This window comes from Macrobrachium nipponense, chromosome 8 (genome assembly GCF_015104395.2).
Source record: "Macrobrachium nipponense isolate FS-2020 chromosome 8, ASM1510439v2, whole genome shotgun sequence".
Lineage (NCBI taxonomy): Eukaryota > Metazoa > Arthropoda > Malacostraca > Decapoda > Palaemonidae > Macrobrachium > Macrobrachium nipponense.
The window spans coordinates 65,733,202-65,759,934 of NC_087203.1; the positions used below are offsets into that span (position 1 = coordinate 65,733,202).

General features: G+C 36.1%; 1 protein-coding gene across 1 annotated transcript in view; it reads right to left on the reverse strand.

Annotated features, from left to right (window-relative positions):
• LOC135222814 (mitochondrial import inner membrane translocase subunit Tim8 A-like) overlaps positions 1-26,733 on the reverse strand; it is a 316,936-nt gene that overhangs the window by 161,582 nt on the left and 128,621 nt on the right. The window contains exon 2 of the mRNA XM_064261120.1: positions 10,421-10,546. Within this exon, the coding sequence (XP_064117190.1) occupies positions 10,421-10,516 (96 nt within the window). The 5' untranslated portion in view covers positions 10,517-10,546. The remainder of the gene's footprint in view (positions 1-10,420; positions 10,547-26,733) is intronic.

The following is a 26,733-nucleotide window of genomic DNA, read 5'->3' on the forward strand; positions in this document are numbered from 1 at the left end:
GTACTGTGTCGAGTGTTCGAATCACTCCGGTACCAATCCATTTATCACTTATAATTCTATTTCAAGGATATTCCGAAGTAGACTGAATTGGATATTAAACGGCATTCGTAGTTAATGATTTATACACACCCATACATATAGTAGTGAATTTGTGAAGAAGGACAATGACAATAATTTCTTTGTCTTTTAATGTATTTTATTCGGCTGCCGTTTCAGGAGCATCTGTCTCATTTTCGAAGCTATAAATTAGAGAATAAAAGTTATAATCAGACTCAGATTTAAAAGACAAGGAAAAGCATTTATATAAAAGGAAAATATGATAGTAGGAACAAAGTTTACCAAGTAGTGCTGAAGGCAAAGGCTAAGTGACATTCAGGGTCCGTTTTGATCCAACGGAAACTCACGAGAGGTACAGCGGTGTTGGCGAGATCTTAGTATTCAACTGGGGAACTGCCTGCTTAATGAAAAGCGATTCAAGTAAAGAAAGTTTTCCTATGACGTCACAGGAGAAGAGCACCTGATAAGCCGCTGCCATCTTTTAGGTCAAGCATATTGTAAACAAAGGAAATATCAAATTTCGTTATTCTAAGGAATTATAAACCGCATCACGAAAAATGGCAAACAAGGACAACTCACAAACAGGGGATTGGTTACACAGCGTCTCTAGAGCCTGCAGTGCGTGAGAGATATTTACAAATAAACAAACTTGTAAATAACAAGCACAATCGAGTTCTGATGTGGATTTGCTGCCTGCAGTTCGTATCCAGATATTATGAATTTATTTGGTAATGATGTAAAGTTGAAAATGACTACTTACAACCACTTCTGGGACCCCTATAATCAAAGCTCATACAATATCAAAACAAACAAGAACTAAAATCAGTACCAAATCCTGAGTATATTTGTTGCCAAATATTCATAGAATTTGTCCGCACCACCACTGCAGCTTTGGGTTATCTCCAGGCCAGATGAAGGACCCATTTGGTTCGATGTAACTTACTACATTAAACCAACGTTTGTTACACATCAGAAATATGAATATTTTTCACTTCGATTAGAGTAATAGAAGTTCTTTTCTGGGATTTGGTTAAGTCGTTCTAAAATACATCCAAGGTTACGTGTTTAAAAGACGGGATTAAGGGACAAACCCAGAAACCTACACACCTACTTACTATTAAGCCTTTTCAACAACGGACAAGCTCGTTTTTACTTTTAAGTGATGTGGCAAATATGTATGAAATAATGAAGTTGCAATTTCAAAATTGAAGTCGCCACTGCCCTTAAGTGCCACAATAATATGTTGAAAGTTGACACAGATTGGATTGGCTACAAATAAAAAAAAACTATTTTAACTTAAAATCGAATAATAGTTGTTTTCTGCATTTGCTTCTATCGTCCTGAAACTCTCTTCCCAAGTGCGACGTTTTGGAATTTCGTTGAGAAACCAAGTTTGGTGGTGTGCATTTTGTCAAACAACTGTAGCTGTCTTTGATGTCTGTGTGCAGTTGACTATTCATTACTTCAAGTTTTAAAGATTTGGCCAAAATAACTTCCTAGTGGCTCTAAATCGTCTATCATCTGACAGAGAACACAGTGACTGACCAGAACAAATAGAAACACAGTACAGGTAAGCATATAAAAACGGTCATTACAGGATTAACAAAATGTCCAATTCACTTTAAAGAAACAAAAAACACGTCCGTGGGGTAGACTAAAGATTTAAAAGCAGCCACCCACACGTGGTCATATATACATATATATAAATATGTATGTATGTATATTATGTATATATATATATATATATATATATATATATATATCTATAAAAGGAGCCCATAAAAACAAAATAGAGAAAAAAGTACTAAATATTTCAGAGACTGCTGTCTCCCTCTTCAGGTAGATGAATGAGAAAAGTTAACAGAAAAAGGTGGTATTTATACCAAGAGGTCCATCCACAAACAAGCCATTTTAAGTCCCCCCTCCGCTGATAATCTTCCTCTAATCTTCTTAAGGGTTTGGTTGAATGAAGACGTTGTCGATCGTGTCCGAAATCCATCCTCCTTTTGAGATGTTCATTACCTGCCTCTCTTTTATTAAGGCCGATTCCATCATTTGACTCTTTACCGGCAGTTGCTGCTATAAATTACACGTGACAAATTCCAGTTTTATTCTATGGTTATGTTCATTTATATGGTTGAAAATAGCCGAGTTCTGTTGTCCATACCTAATGACCGTTTGTGTTATTAATCTCTGGGGAAAGGGGATTTACCTGTAAATCCGATGTAAGATTGGTACAGTCCTGGCATGGGATTTTCGTATACCCCCAGAGTCCTTTGAAGATGTCTTTTGTTGGACGTTAATCAGGGATTTGGCTAAGGTGTTTGGTAAGTAAATACAAAAGGGGTTCGATTTTTCCGAGGGGGTTGGTTATTCTCTTTAATCGTGTCCAGGTGGGGAATTATTATTATTGTTGGGTGGTATCTCTGGTCTTGTCTTAGGGAGTCTTTTAGAAAAAGATTACGTTAGCTTTGTGAATTGCTTTCTTCAATTATATGGTCAGGTATTTTAAAAGACGGAAAGTTGCTTGCGAATTAAGTTCAAATCTTTTTCCAGGAATTCTGGGGAACAAATTCGTAAGGTCTTAAGACAAGTTACTAGCTAACACCTATTTTGAATAGGAAATGTCATGATAGCTAAGTAGTGAATGTATGAAATGAGAAGTTGGTTTTCTGTATATGGTAAATTTGTATTCTGTCGTATCTCTGATTATTAAACATCAAGAAAAAGGAATTTTGTTGTCTGTTTCCCATTCAATCTTTAAATTTGATTTGCTGGGCCTAATGTGTTTAATTTCGAGAGGACAATTCATTGAAATTGCCCCACCTATTATCCAAAATGTTAGGATATCATCACGTATCTCATCACAGCATGTTTTGGGGGTTTTTATTGCATTTTATTACTGTAGTTTCAAAGTATTCCATGTACAGATTGGCTAGAACAGGACTTAAAGGACTACCCATACTACACCCGAATTTTGCTTCGTTAGAATGATTCCCCGAATGAAAACAATACGTTATTATGATCAGCATAATTCAACTAGCTTTATTATTGTCAAGCGCCAATGGAAATGATCTGAAATTAGGGATAAATTTTACCCTTAAAAAAGCTGAAGAACGTCCTGTACTGGTACTTTAGTGAACAAGGAATCTACATCAAGGCTTAAAAGTTTTATGTTGTGAAGTGGTAATGTGCTTCTCTGAATGTTGTGACAAAAATCTTTCCGAATGTTTATAAGTGACTGGGAGAAAAAAGTCACATTAAACATTTCGGAAGATTTTGTTTTTTGTTCACAAAATTCAGAGAAGCACATATACCACTTCACAACATAAACTTTTAAGCCTTGATGTAGATTCCTTTGTTCACTAAAGTACCAGTACAGGACGTTCTTCAGATTTTTAAGGTAAAAATTGTATCCCCTATTCAGATCATTTTCCCATTGGCGCCTTGACAAAATAATAAGCTAGTTGGAATTATGTGCATCTAATAACGTATTTTCATTCGGGGAATCATTTTCTACAAGCAAAAATTCGGGTGTAGTATGGGTAGTCCTTTAGAAGTCCTGTTCTAGCCAATCTGTACAATGGAATACTTTTGAAACTACAGTAATAAATGCAATAAAACCCAAAAAACATGCTGTGGATGAGATACGTGGATGATATCCTAACATTTTGGGATAATAGGTGGGCAATTTCAATGAATCCTCTCGAAATTAAACACATTAGTGCCCAGCATCAAATTTAAAGTTGAAATGGGAAACAGGACAACAAAAATTCCTTTTTCTTGATGTTTAATAATCAGAGATACGACAGAAATACAAATTTACCATATACAGAAAACCAACGTTCTCACTTTGCATACATTCACTACTTTAGCTATCATGACATTTCTATCAAAATAGTGTTGTTTAGCTAGTAACCTTGTTCTTAAGAGCCTTACGAATTTGTTCCCAGAATTTTCCTGGAAAAAAGAATTTGAACTAATTCGCAGCAACTTTCGTCTTTAAAATATTCTGACCATATAATTGAGAAAGCAATTCACAAAGCTAACGTAATTTTTCTACCGAACCCCCTAAAGACAAGACCAGAGATACACCTTCCAACAATAAAATAATAATTCCCCACTGGGACACGATTAAGAGAATAACCAACCCCCTCGGAAAATCGAAAACGAAACCCTTTGTATTTACTTACGCCCAAACACCTTAGCCAAATCCCTGATAACGTCCAACAAAAAGACATCTCCAAAGGACTCTGGGGGTATACGAAATCCATGCCAGGACTGTGACCAATCTTTACATCGGATATTACAGGTAAATCCCTCCCCAGAGATTAATACAACACAAACGGTCAGTTAGGTATTGGACAACAGAACTCGGCTATTTTCAACCATATAAATGAACATAACCATAGAAATAAACTGAATTTGTCACGTGTATTTATAGCAGCAACTGCCGGTACAAGAGTCAAATGATGGAATCGGCCTTAATAAAAGAAAAGAGGCGGTAATGAACATCTCAAAAGAGATGGATTTCGGACCACGATTCGACAACGTCTTTCATTCAACCACCCTTAGAAGATTAGAAGAAGATTAATCAGCGGGGGTGAACTTAAAATGGCTTGTTTGTGGATGACCTCTTGGTATAAAATACCACCTTTTCTGTAAACTTTTCTCATCATCTACCTGAAGAGGAGACAGCAGTCTCTGAAATATAGTACTTTTTTTCTCTATTTTGGTGTTTTTTATGGACTCCTTTTATTAAGATGGAATCTGTTGTTAAACAGAACATTTACCAGTCATATATATATATAATATAATATATATATATTATATATATATATATATATATATTTATATATATTTCACAATATACGCACATACACACATATACATATATAAAGAAAATAAGACAGGTTTTCGACTCTAAAACTAACGGCCCCCCTCCATTCAGTAACACATATCATACAAGGTGAAGAGAACGTCATGACCTTCCTACTTCCCCGAGAGCAAAGACACTGGCCAAGATGAAGAGGCTCATTTACCTTTTAGGGTCATTTCCTCCCAGCAAAGGATTCCCAAGTTTATGGTTACATTTAAACTGTGCCCTACAGCACTGACAGTTCAATACCCGTCTGTGTATATTTCTGATATACTGAGAGGGAAGAGGAGAGAAAGATGTAGAGAGCGCTGGGGTGGTGGCGGGAAAGAGCTATTTAGAAGAACAGACTTCAGCATTACGGAAACAAGATTGTGCATGCAAAGAGGGGTGAATGAACCTGCTTTTTTTGGTTGTATGAATTGACTAATGTCGTGGAAGTTTTCTTTAACAAGAGTTCATCCACGATTCAACATTTTTAGTATAACTGTGAAGTTTAGAGAGAGAGAGAGAGAGAGAGAGAGAGAGAGAGAGATAGGAGAGAAGAGAGAGAGAGAGAGCAGCTGTTAAAGGCTTGTACCAAAGATTATCCTATAGTCTTGATTACGAAGTATAAAGCGAACAGAAATGCACTTAAAATCATTAAAATTGAAACCAGATTTTTAAACCAAGTCAGTAACTATATATAATCATGTGGGCAAATCATCAAGTTACATTAGAAAATAATAATATTAATTCTGATCAGATAAATGAAGCTGTCGCTGGTGTTTTACTAGTTACAGAAATTGCTCAGTAGGCCGTGGGCCGAACCCCCTTTAGTTAAAGGAAACATAAAATAAAGGTCATCAGAGTAATCTAACATAACCTAGTAGGCAGTGTTACCTGGCCGGGGGGCTTCGGCCCCTTGGACCCCCCTTTAAAAGTAAAATAATATAAAGGTTATCATAATCACCTAAACTACCTAATCTGGCAAGCTAGTGTTAGCTAAATGGCCAAGAAAATGCACTGACCGCAGTGGAACCAGAAAAAAAAAAAAAAAAAAAAAAAAAAAAAAAAAAAAGTCATCAGGAAATCTAGGTGATTATTTATAAAAAACTGAAATGTTTGTAAATACGGAACGTTAAATATAATACGAGGGTAAATGTTATAAGAAACTAATAATGATAATGTAAAAAAAGAAGAAATTGCTATGGGTTACTAACGCGTTCTAAAGTGATGAAATGCAAATAATGGAAAGAAAAAGGAGTGTCTTGTACAAATCATGTCTGAAACCCCCAGCTAACCCTCCAATTTGACGTCACTGAGAGATAGGTATATTGAATCGTCCAGAAAGCGACTTTGCACCAAATGCTCCCCTATAACAATGCTCATGCGCAATAGCATTCGGGACAGTATTAGTAGAAGCTGGGATTTGCCTTTGAAACGGCTACCATTGTCGGTTTATTGGTCCTCCATTTGCGTTTTTTCTTTTTATGTCAAATAGAGTAAGAAAACACCACGTAAACATGCTTTACAAAAAACCTCTCCGGGGTGTCCTCCACCCAAAACCCTGAATTCCCATCGGGTTCCCTACCTTGTAGAATGATAAAAGTGCATACGTGAATCACTCACTATCCCTGGTGTCTCCCCCACCCAAAAACCCGAATTCCCATCGGGTCCCCTACCTTGTTGGATATAGTTCTAAGGTAAATACAGATTATTTAAAAAAAAGTAACGGTAAATTATGGTTAACAAGTAACCCTCCCATATCTTATAAATTATATATTACGCTCAACAGGGTTCTGCCAGCTATGATATCAGTATCTCTAGGCAAATCATTCGAGAATACCTTTACCGTAGTTGGCGTCATTTTGTTTATGTTCTTCGTTTTCTATGAATTGAAGACAGGAGACAAATTTTCTGTAACAATGCGTAGTAGAGGTTCCTAGGTTTCGAATGTCGAAAGCATATACTATACCATGTACATTTATCATATAAACTAGTTTATCACATAAACTCGGGAGGAACTGGACTTTTGGGCTTTGCTGCTATTATAGTACTCCTTATTAGACCGAGATTTACGGCAAATCTCTACGTTATTTTACTACCATATTTCATAAGAATACGCATTCCAAAAGTTTAACTTAGCCACTCGAATGCCATGTGGGACCGACTGACTTGAAAATATGTTGAATAACATGCCATTTAGTCAATAGTTGTCTTGTGGCCAATTTATGGGCACACAAGGTTTAAAAAAAAAAATTTTTAATAAAAAAGAAAAAACATGATAGCCTATCTTGTGGTGAAGAAATGCTTGTATGGACAAAGCAATTTGTATACTTAATGCTGTTACTTTGTCAAAAAAAACGGCCAAAAGCCTTGCGTAACATCAACACTAACATGCTTCCTTTGTGGTTGCTCAATGACGGGGAGAAATCTCTCAACCCTGTTCAGTCCTAATAAGGATGACACCTAGACATATGCGCACCTTGTCTCTGTAAGTTACTTGCAAAAATTTAGAATGCGAACACTATATACTATGGCTACCAGGCAAATTCACTATTCCCTGAAATTGGATCTCAGGGAAAATTAAATAAAACGGAGGGATACCAAAACGAACAGGTTGAAATTAAACTTTAAACTAATTTAATTACTATAGGCTAAACACATCAAATGGGTAATTATATCAGAAATGAAAATGAATCAAAGGAATTGAAATTCAGTGGCACTCAACGAATCAAAATGGCTACAAAGCTCAAAGGAAAGGGGCAATCGACCTTTCTAAATCCACACACGAAAACACCAACGGGCATCAGGTCACCTCAAACGTGGAGTCAAGAAGAGAAGAGAAGAGAGCGCATTACGCTCTGTAGTAGGTATTCGGGTTTTATTGGGGAAAGGGTGACAAGTTAGACAATTACGTGAATACAGGACTGATTCAAAAAGTTCACATTAACATGAAAACTTAAAAATAATCAAGTTAGTCATCAGCATTAAATTCAAAACATATTTGTAAAATGCAGTGAATTAATGGGTGGTGTATGACAATACAATTTTGGTGAAGTCACGCCCACATAGCACACCCATACTGGGAAGTCAACATACTCTGGGCTCTAACCGCGCCACAATTACTCGCACGTGCTAGAATCATAGTAAAAATCAAACATTACAATGCCCGAGTGTCGGTCTCGAATAGATGTGGTTCTGTTACCCTTATTATCACATGAAAAGGAGACGTACATATTTCTTCAAAAGCATAAGCAACTGCAAATATATTTGGACTTCACATGGGCATATACAAACAACATACATAAACATTATCAAAAGTTATCAAAAGTTCGTTGCGCGGGGAATGTCCCACACCCTCCCTCCCCCAGAAAAAATCATACAAATATACATATATTAGTGTCTTTACAAAGCTCCTTCTCGAATAACCATTTTCTCCGTTCGTTGGCCTTAACAGCAGATCTTCTTATGAAACGACGATAACACATCATTTGAAGTGAGGGAACTGTTAAGGCAGGTCGTGGGGTCATCCTCCTTGGTGCTCTCTAAGCCTTCCCCAACGTTTTTAGTTTCGGCCTTCTCCATCGTCTTCTTTGGAACGTTCATGTGGCTAGCGTCACCCAATGTCTCGCAGGTCTCACATGCTTTATTCTAATTCATTTTCTGTTGTCGTTTTCTCCCTGACATTACATTCCAGTGGAATGACTTGATTCGTAAGACTTTCACTTGCGGATTGTATCTCGACTGTCCTGATAATATTTTCGGGTCCTGCGTGGAGTTTTTCAATGCTTCCTAAGGGGTATTTATATCGTTTACAATTGATATTTGCAATAAAGACTAAAAATCCTACGCTTAACAGACAGACGTTTGAAGAATGGATGATTCTGTACCTCTCTCTAAGTGAGGACATGTAATCACATAGCCACAATTTCTCAAACTTTCTTGTCGTCTCACATAATCTTGCATACTTCTCCCTTAGATTGATGTTCTCACTGGAAGGTCTGTCGACTGACTTTTTCAAAGGAGGGGCCACATCAGTGGTTCTGCTGTACAAAGTTTGATATGGGTAGTGACCTGTTATCAGCAATATTCTCGGCTTCAGCGACGATGGTACCGAGGTCATTTAGTGGGACACCTTTCCTACACAAGGCCTGTTGTAAGTAGGATTTCACCAATCCGGTCAGTCTCTCGTAAAAGAGGCCATTCCATACTGACCCGGGTGTTATAAACTTCCATTTAAAAATAAGAGCCATCAGATCATTTCTTACTTCGAGCTCTCCACTTATATCTCTTAGAAACTTGTTAGCCACAATAAAGCCTGGTGCATTGTAACTTACTAAAACCTTCGGAAGTCCGCGAATTGCCTTAAAACAAAAACGAATGTTTGTGCCTTCATTGATTTCAACACATACCAGGCAACTGCTCCAGACGTAGCACATGTAAATAACAAGAGGTACACCTTCCCGTTTTCAGATTCATTTTCAGACACGTTCATGCTCCCGTATAGTCGACGCCAACACAAAAAAAATGTGCCAAAGTTTCTTCGGCGCAATCGAGTTTCTTTGCAGTGTATAATGAAAGCCACCGAAAATAGATCTATCTTTCGGTGGTCTCGGTATAATGCTGTATGAGCCGCAGCCCATGAAACTCTAACCACGACCCGGTGGTGGCCTGTCAGACGCACGATTACGGATAACTTTAACCTTAAATAAAACAAAAACTACGGAGGATAGAGGGCTGCAATTTGGTATGTTTGATGATAGTTTTGAAGATCTGCGGGCGGACAGAAAAGTGCGGACAAACAAACAAACAATAGTTTTCTTTTACAGAAAACTAAAAAAGGTACTTCATGCTTGACTTGTTCGGGTGATAGTGCTTTCTTCCACAACAGGCACTTCTTCAAAAATTTCTTGAAAGATTGTCTTATTTTTCCAGTCCAAAACTGTTGTCTCAATATAACAACAACAGTATTTGTGTTCCAGTGCAGGTTGAGTACGTGGTTATGAGACACTATAAGTTGCCGTAAGGGGTGACGATTGACTACATACTGGGTGCTTAGTGAATTCTGTCAACGTCGTTCAGATAAATAGAAAACGTTGTATGAAGAATGCTTCAGGTTAAAGTATTTCATTAGAATTTCGAAAAAACCCAAATCTCCTCACATTTCCAAAATTAAAAGGATCTGCAAATTTCATTTGCTTCCTCTCACAAAGTTTAGTCGAGAAATTACGATTAAAATGTGCAGTCAAAATATTTCACGAATCAAATCTCTCTCTCTCTCTCTCTTATCTATATATATATATATATATATATATATATATATATATATATATATAGTAATATATATATATATATATAAGTAGGGAGAGAGAGAGACTAGTTGGACAATGGTAAGAGTTTGTGTTCATATACAAAAACTGATTCTTACTACTGGAGATAGGAGGGCATATAGGCTCATGTAAACTGTTGGGAATTGTGGTGAATCAAAATTATAGTACTGACCTTAAGTGTAAGAACCTCCACTGCATACCTTAAGATGCAATACCGCACTACTTCTTGCAGCATAGTTACGTTTTGAGCTGCTGATTCATCCATCATTGAAAATGATCTTTTTACAGTACACTCTATCTGCAAGAAATAAAAGTATAACCTTCATATTTTAAAATTTCCAGTAAGAAATTATTGCATAATAATTGCATAATAAAACCTATAAAATATGTTATATTTCAAAGATAATTTGTATCTTTCCGAGATAAACAAACCACGGCCTTTTATTTAGGAGTATTCCTGAAGCGAGTGGGGAATAGTCATTGACGCTAAGTAACAATGGTTAATTGGTGGCAAGCACACAAGTAGCACGGAACCGCCAACTCACCTGATTGTAACGGAAGGTGTAAAGAATCCTATTTTTTCCAAGGAAAGATAGGAAAAAAAATTCAGTCCATAGCAATGCAGGGTTGAATGAAAGCACCTAACACCCACTTGTCCCATTTGTTGAAGGATAGATGGATGAACCCACTTTACCCCCACCGCCACATTCAAATCTTCAGGCAGGTGCTCAATTTGGTAGCTTTCCTACATCCAAAACTCGAGTATATACAAGAATTGGACTATCCAACACTTGTGAAGGGCACATAGAAAGGGAAGAGACCCAAAATACAAGGTGTCTCTTCATCAATTCAAGTCCTTCCAAGAACTTTTGGTGGGATGCAAAATTGTCCAAATGGAACTGGAATAACCACACAAAATTGAGAAACAACAGCATATCAGGGAAAAAAACATACAGAGGAAGCCTGTCTGTCATGTTTCCTGTTCTCATTACTTAAAAACAAACTTTGCCTGAACTGGGTAAGGAGTAACTCTGTACATAGTTTGCTATAAAGAACAGAAACCATGTATTTCCTCTTCAAAGACTGCCAACACTTTTCAAAGGACCCAGGGTAGAAAGGGAATTGCCAAGCTAATCTTCTAGTTGGCAAGTGCCTAAGTAGGAAGCAAAGGAAGGGCACCATATCCTAATGGAGCATAGGAGGAAAACCTCAGAGCACAGAATTTCTCAGTCTATTGGAACCTACTCAATAGAAGGGAAGGAAACCACCACAAACCTAACAAAGAGGGACTAAAGGATACGCTGTAAGGCACAACAACAGGAGTCATGATAGATATATAGTCTATTCCTGAAATGAAGGTAAACAAGATTAGAGGATTAGAGAGGACCTTGTGTGAAACTGGGGCAAGGTAGCAGAGAACATGAATGAGTTGTAAAGATGGCAAGAGCTAATAGCAGTGCTGCACTTCTTCAATTACCTTTAAGAATTTGGAAGGATACTTTTGAAGCAAAAACAAGGTGTATGGTAATAGGGTCTTGAGGAAACAGCAAACAATGCACATTCTTTGACTCATCTTCAAAGTGACCACAGCTGAAGAAAAAGTGCTGTTTTTAAGTGTACGTGCTAAAATAAATCAGAGTACATGCACATCATTCAGTATAAGTAAATACCACTGGGAAATTACAGACAGAGGATCTTTACCAAGTGCTTTCGAGTTTATTCATAGATCACGAGACATGAAAATAACAGGCAGAAGATCTGTACCAAGCACTTTTGAGTTTATTCATGAATCATCAAATAGGAAAATAACCAGCAGAAGATGTGTACAAAGCACTTTTAAGTTTATTCACACATAATTAGACAGAAGTATAACAGGGAGATCTGTACCACGTGCTTTCGAGTTTATCCATGCATCATCGAACATGGAAGTAACAGGCAGAAGATCTGTAACAACCGCACCAAGCACTTTCGACTTTATTCATGCAACCTCAGACAGGAAAATAACAGGAAGATTTGTACCAAGAGCATTCTAGTTTATTCACGCATCGTCAGACAGGAAGATAACAGGCAGAGGATCTGTACCAAGCACTTACGAGTTTATTCACGCATCGTCAGACAGGAAAAACAGGCAGAAAATCTGTGCCAAGCACTGTTGAGTTTATTCACACATTATTGGACAGGAAAATACCAGGTAGAAGATCGGTATTAAGAGCTTTTGAGTTTATTTGTGCATCTTCAGACAGGCTAATAACAGGGAGACGTCCTGTACCAAGCACTTTCGAATTTTTTCACACATTGCTAGACAGGAAATAACAAGCAGAAGAGCTATATCAAGTGTTTTCAAATTTATTGAAGTATCATCAGACAGAAAAATAACAAGCAGAGGATCTGAGCAGCCACTGTTGAGTTAATTCACGCATCGTCAGACATGAAAATAAGAGGCAGAAGATCCATACGAACAGCTTACGTATTTATTCTTGCATTGTCAGGCAACAAAATAATGCAGTAGACCTGTACCAAGTAGTTTTCCAATTTATTCATGTATTGTCAGACAGGAACATAACAGGCAAAGATGTGTAAGGAGCACTTTAGGATTTATTCCTGCTTTGTCAGACAAGAAAATATCAACTAGAAGACCTGCAGCAAGAGATTTCGAATCTATCCAAGCCTCATGAAAATAAGTGGCAGAAGGTTTGTACCAAACGCCTTCGATTTTATTCACACATTGTTGGAAAAGAAAAATCAGGCAGAAGATCTGAACCAAGCGCTTTTGAGTTTATTCACGCATTGTCAGACAGTAAAATAACAGGAAGATCTGTACCAAGCATTTTCAACTTTATTCTTGCATCTTCAGACAGGGAAAAACAGGTAGAAAATCTGTACCAAGCAATCAATAGTTTATTCACAAGTTATTAGACAGGAAAATGCCACAAAGATTTGTATTAAGTGCTTGTGAGTTTATTCGTGTATCTTTAAACAGGAAAACAACAGGTAGAAATCTTTACCAAGTACTTTTAAGTTTATTGATGCATTGTTAGACAGGAAAATAACGAGCAAAAGATCTGTATGAAATGCTTTCAAGTTTATTCACGCATAGCTGGACATGAAAATAACAGCCAGAAGATCTGCGTGAAACGCTTTCGAGTTCATTCAGGCATCAATGGACATGAAAATAGCAGACAGATGATGTTTAAAAAGCTCTTTCGAGTTTATTCGCACATCGTTGGACATGAAAAGAACAGGCAGAAGATCTGTATCAAATGCTTTTGACTTTATTCACACAACGTCAAACATGAAATAACGGGCTGAAGATTTGTACCAAATGCTTTCGAATTTATTCAGGCATCATCAGAGTAGAAAATAACAGGCAAAAAATTTTTAAAAAGAGATTTCGTTTTTATTCACACATAGTCAGACAGGGAACTAACAGGCAGAGGATCTGTACTAAGGCATTTCAAATTTATTCACGCTTTGTCAGACAGGATACTATCTTACATGTTTATTCCCGCATCATCGGCCAGGAATATAACAGGCAGATGATCTGTACCAAGAGCTTTCAACTTCATTTATGCATCGTTGAACATGAAAATAACACACAGAAAATTTACACTCAGAGCTTTCAAGTTTAATCACTTGTCATCGGACATGAAAACAAAAAAAGAACATCTGTGCCAAGAGCTTTCGACTTTATTTGCACATTGTCAGAGATGAAAAATCAGGCAAAAGATCTGTACCAAGAGCTTTAGTCTATTCGAGGATTGTCGGAAATGGAAATAAAAGGCAGAAGACTTGTACCAAGCAGTTATGAGTTTATTCACACATCGTCAAACAGGAAGATAACAGGCAGAGAATCTGTACCAAGCACTTTTGACTTTATTTACGTATTGTCAGACAGGAAAAAACAGACAGAAAATCTGTACCAAACACTTTTGAGGTTATTCACACACCTTCAGACAGGAAAATAACAGGTAGAAATCCGTACCATGTGCTTTCGAGTTTACTGACACATTATTAGAGAGGAGAATAACAGGCATATCAATGAGAATGTCGACACACCGGAGGGCCAAAGAAACATCCACAGGATAGTCAAAGCTAGAGGCAAAGTAACAAAAGGCCTCACACACATTAACAAATTAAAGTTAGAAATGGTAAGGTTCTAACAAAAGAAGGGGAAATTAACAGTAGATGTAGAGAGTATTTTGAAAATCTCCTAAATGAAGAAATCCCAGGAATATCAATGAGGGAATAGCAAATGAAAGAGAAGTTCCCAGGATTAGTCGGAGAGAAGTGAGGCAGGCACAAAGTAAAATGAAGAAGGATACAGCAGTGGGACCATAAGGAATACCATTCGAGGAATTAACATCTTGTGGGACTTGTTCAATAAGATCTACCAGCAGGAGAAGATACCTGACACCTGGAGAAACAGCCTCCTAGTGCCCATTTACACAGATAAAGGGGATATCTAAGATTGTACCAACTATCGGGGCATAAAACTGATGGCTCATACCTTGAACATTTATGAAAGAATAACAGAGGCAAGGCTAAGGGATGAAACATCTATAGGTGACGAAAGTTCGGGTTCATGCCAAGAAACGGAACAAGAGGTGCCATCTTTGTATTGTGACAAGTCATGGAAAAATATAGAAAAAAGGAAAGGAACTACATCTAGTATTTATAGATCTTGAGAAAGCATATGATCGAATGCTTATGGGAGGATTGTAAATGATATGTATAGAGAGGCAACAACACAGGTAAGAAGCTCAGTGGGAACAGAGAAGTTTGAGGTGAAAGTTGGACTCCAAGCTTCTGCCATGCGTCCCTATATTTTTTATATGGTAATGGATGTGATAGTGGCTAGAGTGAAAGATCAGGTGCCTTGGAGTGTACTCTTTGCAGATGACACAGTGTTAGTAACCACTATTAAGGAAGCAGACAAAAAATTGGAGTTGTGGAGAACTGCGTTGGAGGACAGAGGCCTAAAGATAAGCAGAGCAAAAACTGAATATATGTGGATGCTTGGAGGAGACCAAGAGGGCATACATCCTTCAAGTACCCTGAGTCGTGTGTCACTGATTGTGGAGGGATGGAGGAGGAAGTGAACCACAAAATACAATCAGCTTGGTGTAATTGGAGGAAAACATCAGGTGTGCTATGTGACAAAAGATTTAATGTGAAGCTGAAGGGAAAATGTACAAGAGCATTGTCAGACCTGCGTCGATGTGTAGTTGTGAAACATGGCCCATGAAGAAAGCACATGAGAGAAGGATGGAAGCGGCAGAAATGAGAATGTTACATTGGATGTGCGGAGTGACAAGGAGAGACAGGATAAGGAATGACCTCATAAGAGGGACGGTGAAAGTTACAGAAATATCAAAGAAGCCGTAACAAAGATTATTGCAATGGTTTGAGCATGTTATGAGAGGAGAGGAGGATTCTGTACGTAAAAGAACCATGAACATGGAAGTACCCGGAACAAGGAGGAGAGGTAGACCAAAAATGAAATGGAGAGACAGTGAACTCGGACATGCAGGAGAGGAACGTAAGTGGGGTAATGGTGCATGATTGCAGAAGATGGAGAAGACTAGTAACAAACAGCGACCCCATATAAAGATGGGAAAAGCTGAAGATGAAGTATTTTTATAAAAGAATGTTATGATAACAAAATGAATATTATTCTAGGGACATACTAACACGTTCCACTAATTCCAAAGGAACTATATAAAATTTACAGGCTTTGGGATGTAATTGCACGTAGTCTATAAGATACAAAAACGAAACCCTGAATATTTTCCTAAAGAAACATTTCAGAGCAAGTGTCCTGCAAAAGTAGATTTATGAATAGTTCACCCTTGCCAAAAATGCACAGTCTACTCCTCGTAGATGTAAATGTTTTCAAATTTGTTTATTTGTATGTACTGAGCTTCTCCCGAGCATACATGGCATGAATCTACCATACAAAACATGCCATGAAAAAATGAGTGCACCATTTTCTCTCGACTTTATTCCATCGTGTTCCAAGCACTAAATATGGAAGAAGAAAGCAGGCAGCAGGAACGATGGCTCCTTCTCTGATTAATGTGTTTGTTTCGTGTTTTTGGGTTGGCATTTGAACAGAGTCATGGAAATTTGTTCTACATTTCATATTGAAATATGCTTTGTATTGGGATTGCGGAGTAATGCTAAATTAAGTAAAACCTTGACTGAGAAAATACCTAACTGGTTTCCAAGATAGCGTCGCTACGATGACTAGCTGGCTTCTCTTCCCTTCAAAGCGTGTTAGAGGTAAGACGTGTTTTGATTAAGCTCTCATTTCGCCGGGAGATCATTAACCCCCCAGTCTTGTACAGTAATTTACAATGTTATTATTGCGAATTCGTTAAGCTGCGCTTGGCTGAGGCCGTAAGTCTACTGTGTATTTCCTTTGCGTTCCCCGACTCCTGTCATTATCTTGGTTATTTATTGTGAATTGTGTGATTGCTGATTAGGCCAGTGCTCCCATCGGGATCACGTGGTCAGTTATATCATAGTGGGGTATCTTTGAAGTGTAAATGGGACGTATTGTTTTGAATGTATTGTAAGGGTTGACGTGACATCGTTTATTTTCGTAATGAAATTGTAAAAATCTCGCCGCCATCTTCATTAGTCCTCTGAGTTGGGGTTTGAAGTCTGTGCCAAAGGCTAGGCTATCTTGCCAATACCACCTGGCGAACCAGTAATCCCCGTTGCGAGGAAATAATTCGCAACAAAACAGGTCAGAAGCATGCACATATATAATAAACACACATATGCGTGTATATATATATATATATATATATATATATATATATATATATATATATATATATATATTAGCTTGATGATGAATAATAGTGCCAAGAATAGGAAGAACATCCTTTAATATTACGAGACTTTATGGCCGCTCAATGCTAAGATTTCCAAGTAGCCGCCCAATTACTGAGACTATTTTGAGACGTTATGGCCGCTCAATGCTACAGTTGTTTAGACGGACCGAGAAGCCTGAAGATGAGGTTTTAAACCTCGAAAACTCGTAATATTAAAGAATGTTCTTCCTAGACTTGGCACTATTATTCATCATCAAGCTAAGATTTCCAAGTAGCCGCCCAATTACTAAGACTATAATATATATATATATATATATATATATATATATATACTATACACATATATCTATATATCTGTATATTATATTATATTTAAATATATATATATATATATATATATCTATATATATCTATCTATATATATAGATAGATAATATAATATATATATCGTATATATAGTATATATATATATATATAATATATCTATTATAAAATTATTATATATATATATATCTATCTATATATATATATATATCTATTATATTAATATATATGATAGATATATATAATATATATAGATATATATACGTATATATATAGCTATATTATATAAATATATATAGATTATATATCTATCGATTATATATATATATATATATATATAGATAGAATATATATATTAATATATATCTCATATATATATCTATCTAATAATTATATCTAATATATCTATATATTATATATATAGATAGATTATAGATATCATATATATATATATTATATATATATATCTAGTCAATCTATCTATATATATATATATATATATATATATATATATATATAATATATGTATATATATATATATATATATATATATATATATATATATATGCATATGTGTTTATTATATATGTGCATGCTTCTGACCTGTTTTGTTGCGAATTATTTCCTCGCAACGGGGATTACTGGTTCGCCAGGTGGTATTGGCAAGATAGCCTAGCCTTTGGCACAGACTTCAAACCCCAACTCAGAGGACAAATGAAGATGGCGGCGAGATTTTTACAATTTCATTACGAAAATAAACGATGTCACGTCAACCCTTACAATACATTCAAAACAATACGTCCCATTTACACTTCAAAGATACCCCACTATGATATAACTGACCACGTGATCCATATGGGAACACTGGCCTAATCAGCAATTACACAATTCACAGCTAATAACCAATATAATGACAGGAGTCGTGGAACGCGAAGGAAATACACTTCAGTAGACTTACGGCTTCAGCCAAGCGCAGCTAAACGAATTTAGAATGACTGTACAAGACCGGGGGCTAACGATCTATCAGTGGAATGAGAGCTTAATCAAAACACGTCTTACCTCTAACACGCTCTGGAGGGGAAGTGAAGCTAGTTAAACTTAGTCATCGTAGCGATGCTATCTTGGAAACCAGTTAGGTATTTTCTCAGTCAAGTTTTTACTTAATTTAGCATTACCCTGGCAATCCCAATACAAAGCATATTTCAATACGAAATGTAGATCAAATTCCCACGACTCTGTTCAACTGCCAACCCAAAAACACGAAAAAAATTCATTAATCAGAGAAGGAACCATAGTTCCTGCCGCCTGCTTTCTTCTTCCATATTTCGTGCTTGGAACATAACGGAATAAAGTTGAGAGAAAAGGTGCACTCATTTTTTCACATCTTCCTTGCCTCAGGAAGTGGGGGATCTATAGCACTCAAACATACAGACATTCACTTTTATATACCTACTATAAGATATATATATATATATATATATATATATATATTATATATATATATATATATATATACATATATATCTTATAGTAGGTATATAAAAGTGAATGTCTGTATGTTTGAGTGCTATAGAAATGTGAACCACTTGAACAATCTAGACAATATCTGGCTTGTGGCCAACAGTTGACCCAACCTAGATAATACGGTCGGTTTCAAAAGTATACTCCCCTCCCCTTCTCCTTTCCCCATTCCTTTCTTGTGTAACATATAGTATGTGGTAAATAAACTCCATGGGGTTATCATGCATCACTTCATGTGCCTGAGACCATAGAAATATACTATTGAAAATATTTTTCCCTCTTATGATTAATAGTTCTGTATCAAGGTCTGTGTTTAGGTTTAGTGGGAATGCTTTTAGGTTTAGCAAGGGGTGTGTTTAGGTTTGGTAGGGTATGTGTTTAGGTTTAGTGGGGGTGTGCTTAGGCTTAGTAGGGGATGTGTTAGTTTTAGTAGGGTATGTGTTCTGGTTTAGTGGAGGTGTGCTTAGGTTTAAAAGAGGGTGTGTTTGGGTCTAGTGTGGGGTGTGCTAAGGTTTAGTAGGGAGTGTGTTTGGGTTTAGTGTGGGGTGTGCTTAGGTTTAGTAGGGGATGTGTTTAGTTTTAGTGGGGGTGTTGCTTATGTTTAGTATAGATGTTTCTGTTAAGTTGGGGTCGTGTTTAGATGTAATGGGGGTTAAATGGGACAGTCACCATAGTAATACCTGAATAAACCGGACAGTCACCATAATAATGTCTGGATGAAATGGATAGTCAGCACAGTATTACCTGGATAAAGGTACAATCAACACAGGAATGTCTGCACAAAATGGACAGTTGACAGAAAAATACCTGGGGAACAGTCACCACAGTAATACCTGGTTAAAAGGAACAGACAGAACAGTAATATCTGGATAAATGGAACAGCCACCACAGTAATACCTGGATACAGGGGACAGTCACCACCGTCATACATGGATAAAATGGACAGTCACCCCGGTAATACCTGGATAATAGGGACAGTAATATCTGAATAGAAGGTACAGACAGTGCAGTCAAATTTGGATAAATGAGACAGTCAGCACAGTAATACCTGGGAAAAATGGACAGACAACTCAGTTACACCTGGATAAATTGGACAGTAACCACTGTAATATCTTTATAAAAGAGACAGTCACCACAGTAATACCTGGATTAATGGGATGGTCAGTACAGTTATACCTAGATAAAAGGGACAGTTACCACAGTAATACCAGGATAAAAGGAGCAGTCAGCACAAGGAGGTGCAGGAAAATTTTTCCAAATCATCCAGATTTTTCCTGGGCAGTGCCAGGTTTGTCATCTAATATATATATATATATATATATATATTATTATATATATATATATAATATATATATATATATATATACACATATATGTATGCAGACCCATAATGTACACGATGGTAAATAATCAAGTTCTCCTCGTTTTTCGTCATCGTGTTGGGTTGGTAAAATTCGTCTGCATACAAGGAGGATTGCTGCACGCTACGCGGGATAATATACAGAGGCATAACCCCAAAAGCCCCTTACCACAAAATAAGCCCCAGGATATATAGTAAGCCCAACCTTGTAGCAGCCTTAATAATGAAGAACAGCACCGCTCCGGGGGGACCAAAGGAGATGTGCACGAATGTAGTTTACAAATTTATTTGTTCAGAGATGTGTAAATCTCACAGCCAAAACTACATCGGGCACACTACAACGACCCTTCGGAGACGTCTGCTGGCTCATAGAAATCAAGGGGCCATCCATCAACATTACATAGATGTACACGACAGGAAGCCATCTCTACAAGAGCTCATAGAAGGCACCCAGGTCGTGCACAGAGAAGACAAGTACGGTCGCCTCTTAATAACGGAAGCGGTGAGCATCGCTATTCAGAAGCCGACCTTGAACGTCCAACAAGAATCGAACCATATACTCCCCTCCAGCAGGAGAAGGAATATGCATGCCAACAGGGACCATACAACGCGCCCCAACCCACCAGGAACATCGCGCCCTTAGAAGACATGAGGACCCAGCGCCAGCGAAAGACAAGTAACATTCTTGCTCAGGTCGCTGAGACCCCCCCCGCCCAACACGAATCTGCAGCCGTTAACCAACGTAGACCATTTGGACACACACACTCACACACACACACACACGCCCACTCACTCAAATTTAAATTATACACATTTATGTATAAACAGAAATTATCTGACTTGTACCTTTATGCATGCTATTAAATATATATATATATATATATATATATATATATATATATATATATATATATATTTTATTCCTGTATTTAGATTTCTATATTAATTTTCATTCCTGTATGTAATTTTGTAATTTTTATCTAAAACCAACATGTAACATATTAAATTTTAAACATACATTTAAGGAAACACTAGCACATGGTATTGTATTTTGAATATTTATTTAACCATTGTTTAAACTTTCACTTTTATTGTCACAGTACATATGTCCTTATGTTCTTTGTATCCAAAACAACGCCTTTAAGCTGTTAATCCTAGACTAACCAGTACCCATACCTCAAGGTCATACTTCCCACACGATGAAATAAATAGGCCGAAAGGCCAGATTGTAAGTCAGTAGTCGCTTGATAATGCCATAAGGCGAAACAGCTGTCGCGACAAAATTCAATAAATGGAAGAAGGAAGTCTGCGTATTTTTCACCAGAAATTGACGAACGAGAATCGGAGAAAACTTCGTCGGTATGAAGATACCTGCAAGAAACTTATTGATGCCACTAAAGCAATTGCTTTTAACGAATATATATATATATATATAATATATATATATATATATATATATATAATATATATATATATAATATATATATATTTAGATAGATAAGTGTTCCTCTCAAGTCCTTGTTTTAATGTGTACTTGTAATGTTAAAATTTTTTATGTGTATAAGTGATGTTATCAGTATTATAGTCTGTAGTTTTTCAGCATTGAGGGTGCATCAGTGAGAACGTTGGCAAAATAAACTTTATATATATATATATATATATATATATATATATATATATATATATATATATATATATATATATATATATATATATATATATATATATATATATATATATATATATAATTTGAAATCACAGATATGTAAAACCTTGATGATTATATGAACGAAGTTACCTAAACATACATGGACAAGGAAGAATATATACATATATATATATATATATTATATATATATATATATATATATATATATATATATATATATATATATATATATTATATATATAAATGGTGGGTATAAGTCCTAAAGGAATACAAACTGATTGGAGATAAAAAAAAAAAAAACGGCCAACAGATTAACTCGGCAATACCTATTGGCGGTAATCCTCTTTATTTTGTCCTTGATTTTTTTTTGTGGGGCGGGGGGCGGTGGACATATGTTTGATTACGGGCCAGTCCTTGGAATAGTTTCATTACTTCGTAATATGACATTGCTTTGCGTCCAATTTATTCTGTGGCCTTTTCAATGAGATGCAAATTTAGAGCATTATTAGTCTGACCTGTTTTTATTGAATATTTGTGTTGTTTTAATCTGGTATTCAATTCTTTACTGGTCTGACCTTAGTAAAATAAATCATGTTACAGGAAAATGGAAAATCTTGGGGATGTAACGGCTCTCAAAAAATTCTTGCTCTTTCAAATTCATATGTGGACTTTTTTTTAACGCCTTTGCATCCCCAAAATTTTCCATTTTCCTGTTACATGGCACCGTTATGTTGATGATATTTGAGCAATCATACCCAGAGATCTGGATGTAAATTACATATTGGCTCAACTAAATTTACATTTAAATTTACACTTGAGTTAGAGAAAGGTGGATTTTTACCTTTTTTGGACATATAGGTACAAATTTAGTCATTATAGGAAAAAGACAAATAATTTGACAAATGTACACTATTATTCAGGGCATCATATAAATATCAAATTTATGGTTTTTTCATCAATGTTTCTCTGAATTTTGCGAGTAGTTTTTAGATCAAGAATTCAAAAACACCAGAAAAATAGGATATTTGTAACAAAAAAGCTATAAAGACCTTGTATGAAAAATAAAAAAGAATAAAAGAATTTCCTTAAACACCCTTTGTCTGCTACATTTGATGGGATTTGAAGCTGTAAAACCTTTTTTAAAACTGTTTGATACGAAAGTACTTTTCACAAAATAATACTATAAAAAAAACATGCTTATAAAAAACAGCCCCGAAAAGAGAACAATATTGTATGCAAAGTTTATGGATTGTAATTTATTTTACAAAGGTCAGACTAGTAAAGAACTGAATACCAGATTAAAACACAAATATTAAATAAAAACAGGTCAGACTGATAATGTTCTATTTCTGCATTTAATTGAAAACCCCACAGAATAAACTGGACACAAAGCAATGTAATATTACGAAGTAATGACTACTTCCAGGGACTTGTTGGATTCTGTTATGATTCAGTTGACCTGGGAGAACAACCTTAACTTAAGCCCTGGATTATTTTCTTTTGACCCTCTAATAAAACATATGACCCAAAAGAATTCATAAGACACAATAAAGAGGATTATCAATAAGTAGATTTCGATGTTATTCTGTTGACCGTTATGTGATCTCCCAAATTTTTTGTATTTCCTTAGAACTTATAACCACCATATTTACACTCCCTTGTCTCTGTATGTCTTTAGTTGCTGTGACCATATCTTGGTAACAAAGCGAAAATACTCAACATCTCATTGTGTAATATATATATTATATATATATATATATATATATATATATATATTATATATATATATATATATATATCTATATATATATGTGTGTGTGTGTGTGTGTGTGTGTGTGTACAAATTATATATGTGTGTGTATGACTGTATGTACATATACGTGAACCTGTGGTAGGGGTGTGAGAATACTACCACCATAAGTCCTGTGTGTAGTAACAGGCGACTAAAAGGACAGCTGCTGCCTTGCAGTCTTGCTTTCTAGCGAAAGGCTAGTCCCACCGCAAATAAATGTGGAAACTGCTGCCTTGCAGTCTTACTCTTTAGTAAAAGGCTAGGTCCACCACCAATAACTGTGGAAACTATTGCCTTACAGTCTTACTTTTTAGTAAAAGGGCTTGGCCTACTACCACTAACTGAGGAAACTACTGCCTTGCAGTCTTACTTTTTAGTAAAAGGCTAGTCCCGCCGCCAATAACTGTGGAAACTGCTGCCTTGCAGTCTTAATTTTTAGTAAAAGGCTAGTCCCGCCGCCAATAACTGTGGAAACTGCTGCCTTGCAGTCTTACTTTTTAGTAAAAGGCTAGTTCCACCGCCAATGGAAACTGCTGCCATGCAGTCTTACTTTTTGGTTTTATAAAAAGGCTTGGCTTACCACCAATAACTGTGAAAACTACTGCCTTGCAGTCTTACTTTTTAGTAAATGTTAGGCTCACAACCAGTAACTGTGGAAACTGCTGCTTAGCATTCTTACTTTTTAGTAAAAGGCTAGTCCCACCGCCAATATCTGTGGAAACTGCTGCCTAGCATTCTTACTTTTTAGTAAAAGGCTAGTCCCACCGCCAATATCTGTGGAAACTGCTGCCTAGCATTCTTACTTTTTAGTAAAAGGCTAGGCCCACTGTCAATAACTGTGTAAAATGCTACCTTGCAGGTGGATTTTTTAGTCAAAGGCGAGGCCCACCACCAATAACTGTGGTTGATGACAACAAGGGCATGCAGTCATACAATCTCCTTTGCCAAACAATAAACCATGCCTGATTCATCAGTGGAGAATGTGCATCAGGCAACCGAGCCCTTAATGTGGGAAAGAACAGCAATGTTTAGAGAAAAGGGACAGACAGCACAGTAATTCCTGGATAAATGGGACAGTCAGTACGAGGAGGTGCAGGAAAATTTTTCCAAGTCCTTCAAAGTTTCCCTGGGCAGTGCCAGATGTGTCAACTAACACACATATATATATATATATATATATATATATATATATATATATATATATATATATATATATATATATATATATATATACTTAAATCCACAGTGGAAAAGTGAGTGAAACTGGGGACTTGACACAAGCACTTTCGTAGTGTATTCTACATTTTCAAGTTCGCACTGAATATTATAGAAGTTGACAGACCTTTATATACAAAAACGGAAAGGGGGGGGGGGGGGGGGGGGGCAGTGTTACAGTTTGTTAATCTGGTTGGCATGTTCTTTAAGCAAAAGAGATAAGGAAAGAAAATCAAGGCATAATCCAGGATGGAGATTTAAATCCTTTGTTGATGTGCCTTCAATAAAAATGGACTCCAACAGATTCCTTTTGCTGAGCTTTGAACCTGCAGATTATCGAGGAATTATCCCAGTTAATAGTATGGCCTATCTTAAGCCAATAATCCACGATGCCATTATTTGTTAAGCCTCTTAATAGGGCATATTTGTGCTATGAGCATCTCATCTTTAGTTCTTTTGATGTTTGACCAATATAAATCTTATTACATTCTTTACAAGGAATACTGTATACAATATTGTTTGAATTTGACGTGCTATTCTTAATTAGAGTATTTCTCAAAATATTATTATATTTAAATGCTAAGTTAATATCAACAGTTTTTAAAATGGGTACAGCAGGAATGAAATTAGGATAAAATGGTACACAGCGAATATTCTTAACATAATGAATCTCCTGTTTTATCAATAATTTTAAACTTATCTTCGAAAAATTCAGGACTACAAATTCTAAGAGTTCTATGATACATACTAGAAAATGGTGAGAGTAAAAATGGATATATGACAAATTATTCGTGGGTTTTCTATATGCTTAAAAACAAAAATTGGTGGTATTTCTAATAACTTCATATTTTCTTCATATTCTATTGTAAATTTTATGGAATCTTACAAGTTTACTAATTGTATGCAAGAAATCAGGAATGTTTACATTTTCATTTACGATACAAAACAATCGTCTACATATCTATCCCAAAACACCTAAGAGAGTAAATTTCTTGAAATACGTCTACACTCAAAAGGTCCATGCAAATATTAGGCAAAAGTCCCGAAAGAGGGTTACCCATAGCCATACCAAATATCTGTTCATAAAAATTATCATTGTGATAAATATTGAAGCAAGTCATCAATCGGAACTTTAGTAAATAAAGATGTTCCATCAAAACTGGTTAATTTGTCAGTACTGGATAATTCAATGTGGGAGAGTCAAGCACAGAAATCAACAGAGTTTTGCAAATGGGAATTTGAAATAGTACCCGGGATAGGTGATAGCAATTCGACTTGATATTTAGAAAGTTAACAGCTAATAGAACCGGTTGAACTGATAATGGGACGAACAGGGAAACCTCTTTTATGGGTCTTGATTAATCCGTACATGTAAAGTAAAGTTCACTTTTCCTTTTATTGATCTGAATTCCTTTAGTACTAAAGTTTTTATTTTAGGATTGAAGCTATTTATGATATCAGCTAATGGGTCTTTCCGTAGCTTTCTGTAAGTACTAGAGTCAGATAATATCTAAGTTTTTTTTTTTTCACATAACTAATTTCATCCATTACTACAAAACAGTTGGATTCGTCAGCTTTAGCAGTATGCAAACTTTTATCTTTCTTCGTTTCTTGAATTGCATCTATAAACCGTTTCGGGTAATTCACTATTTTATCAGGTATTTGAAGTAATCTGGAAAAAAAGTCCTTAAACTGAATCCACTGATGGTGATATACTTATTTTTTCTTTTCCAGTTTAGATATCTCTGAAATAATGTTTGTG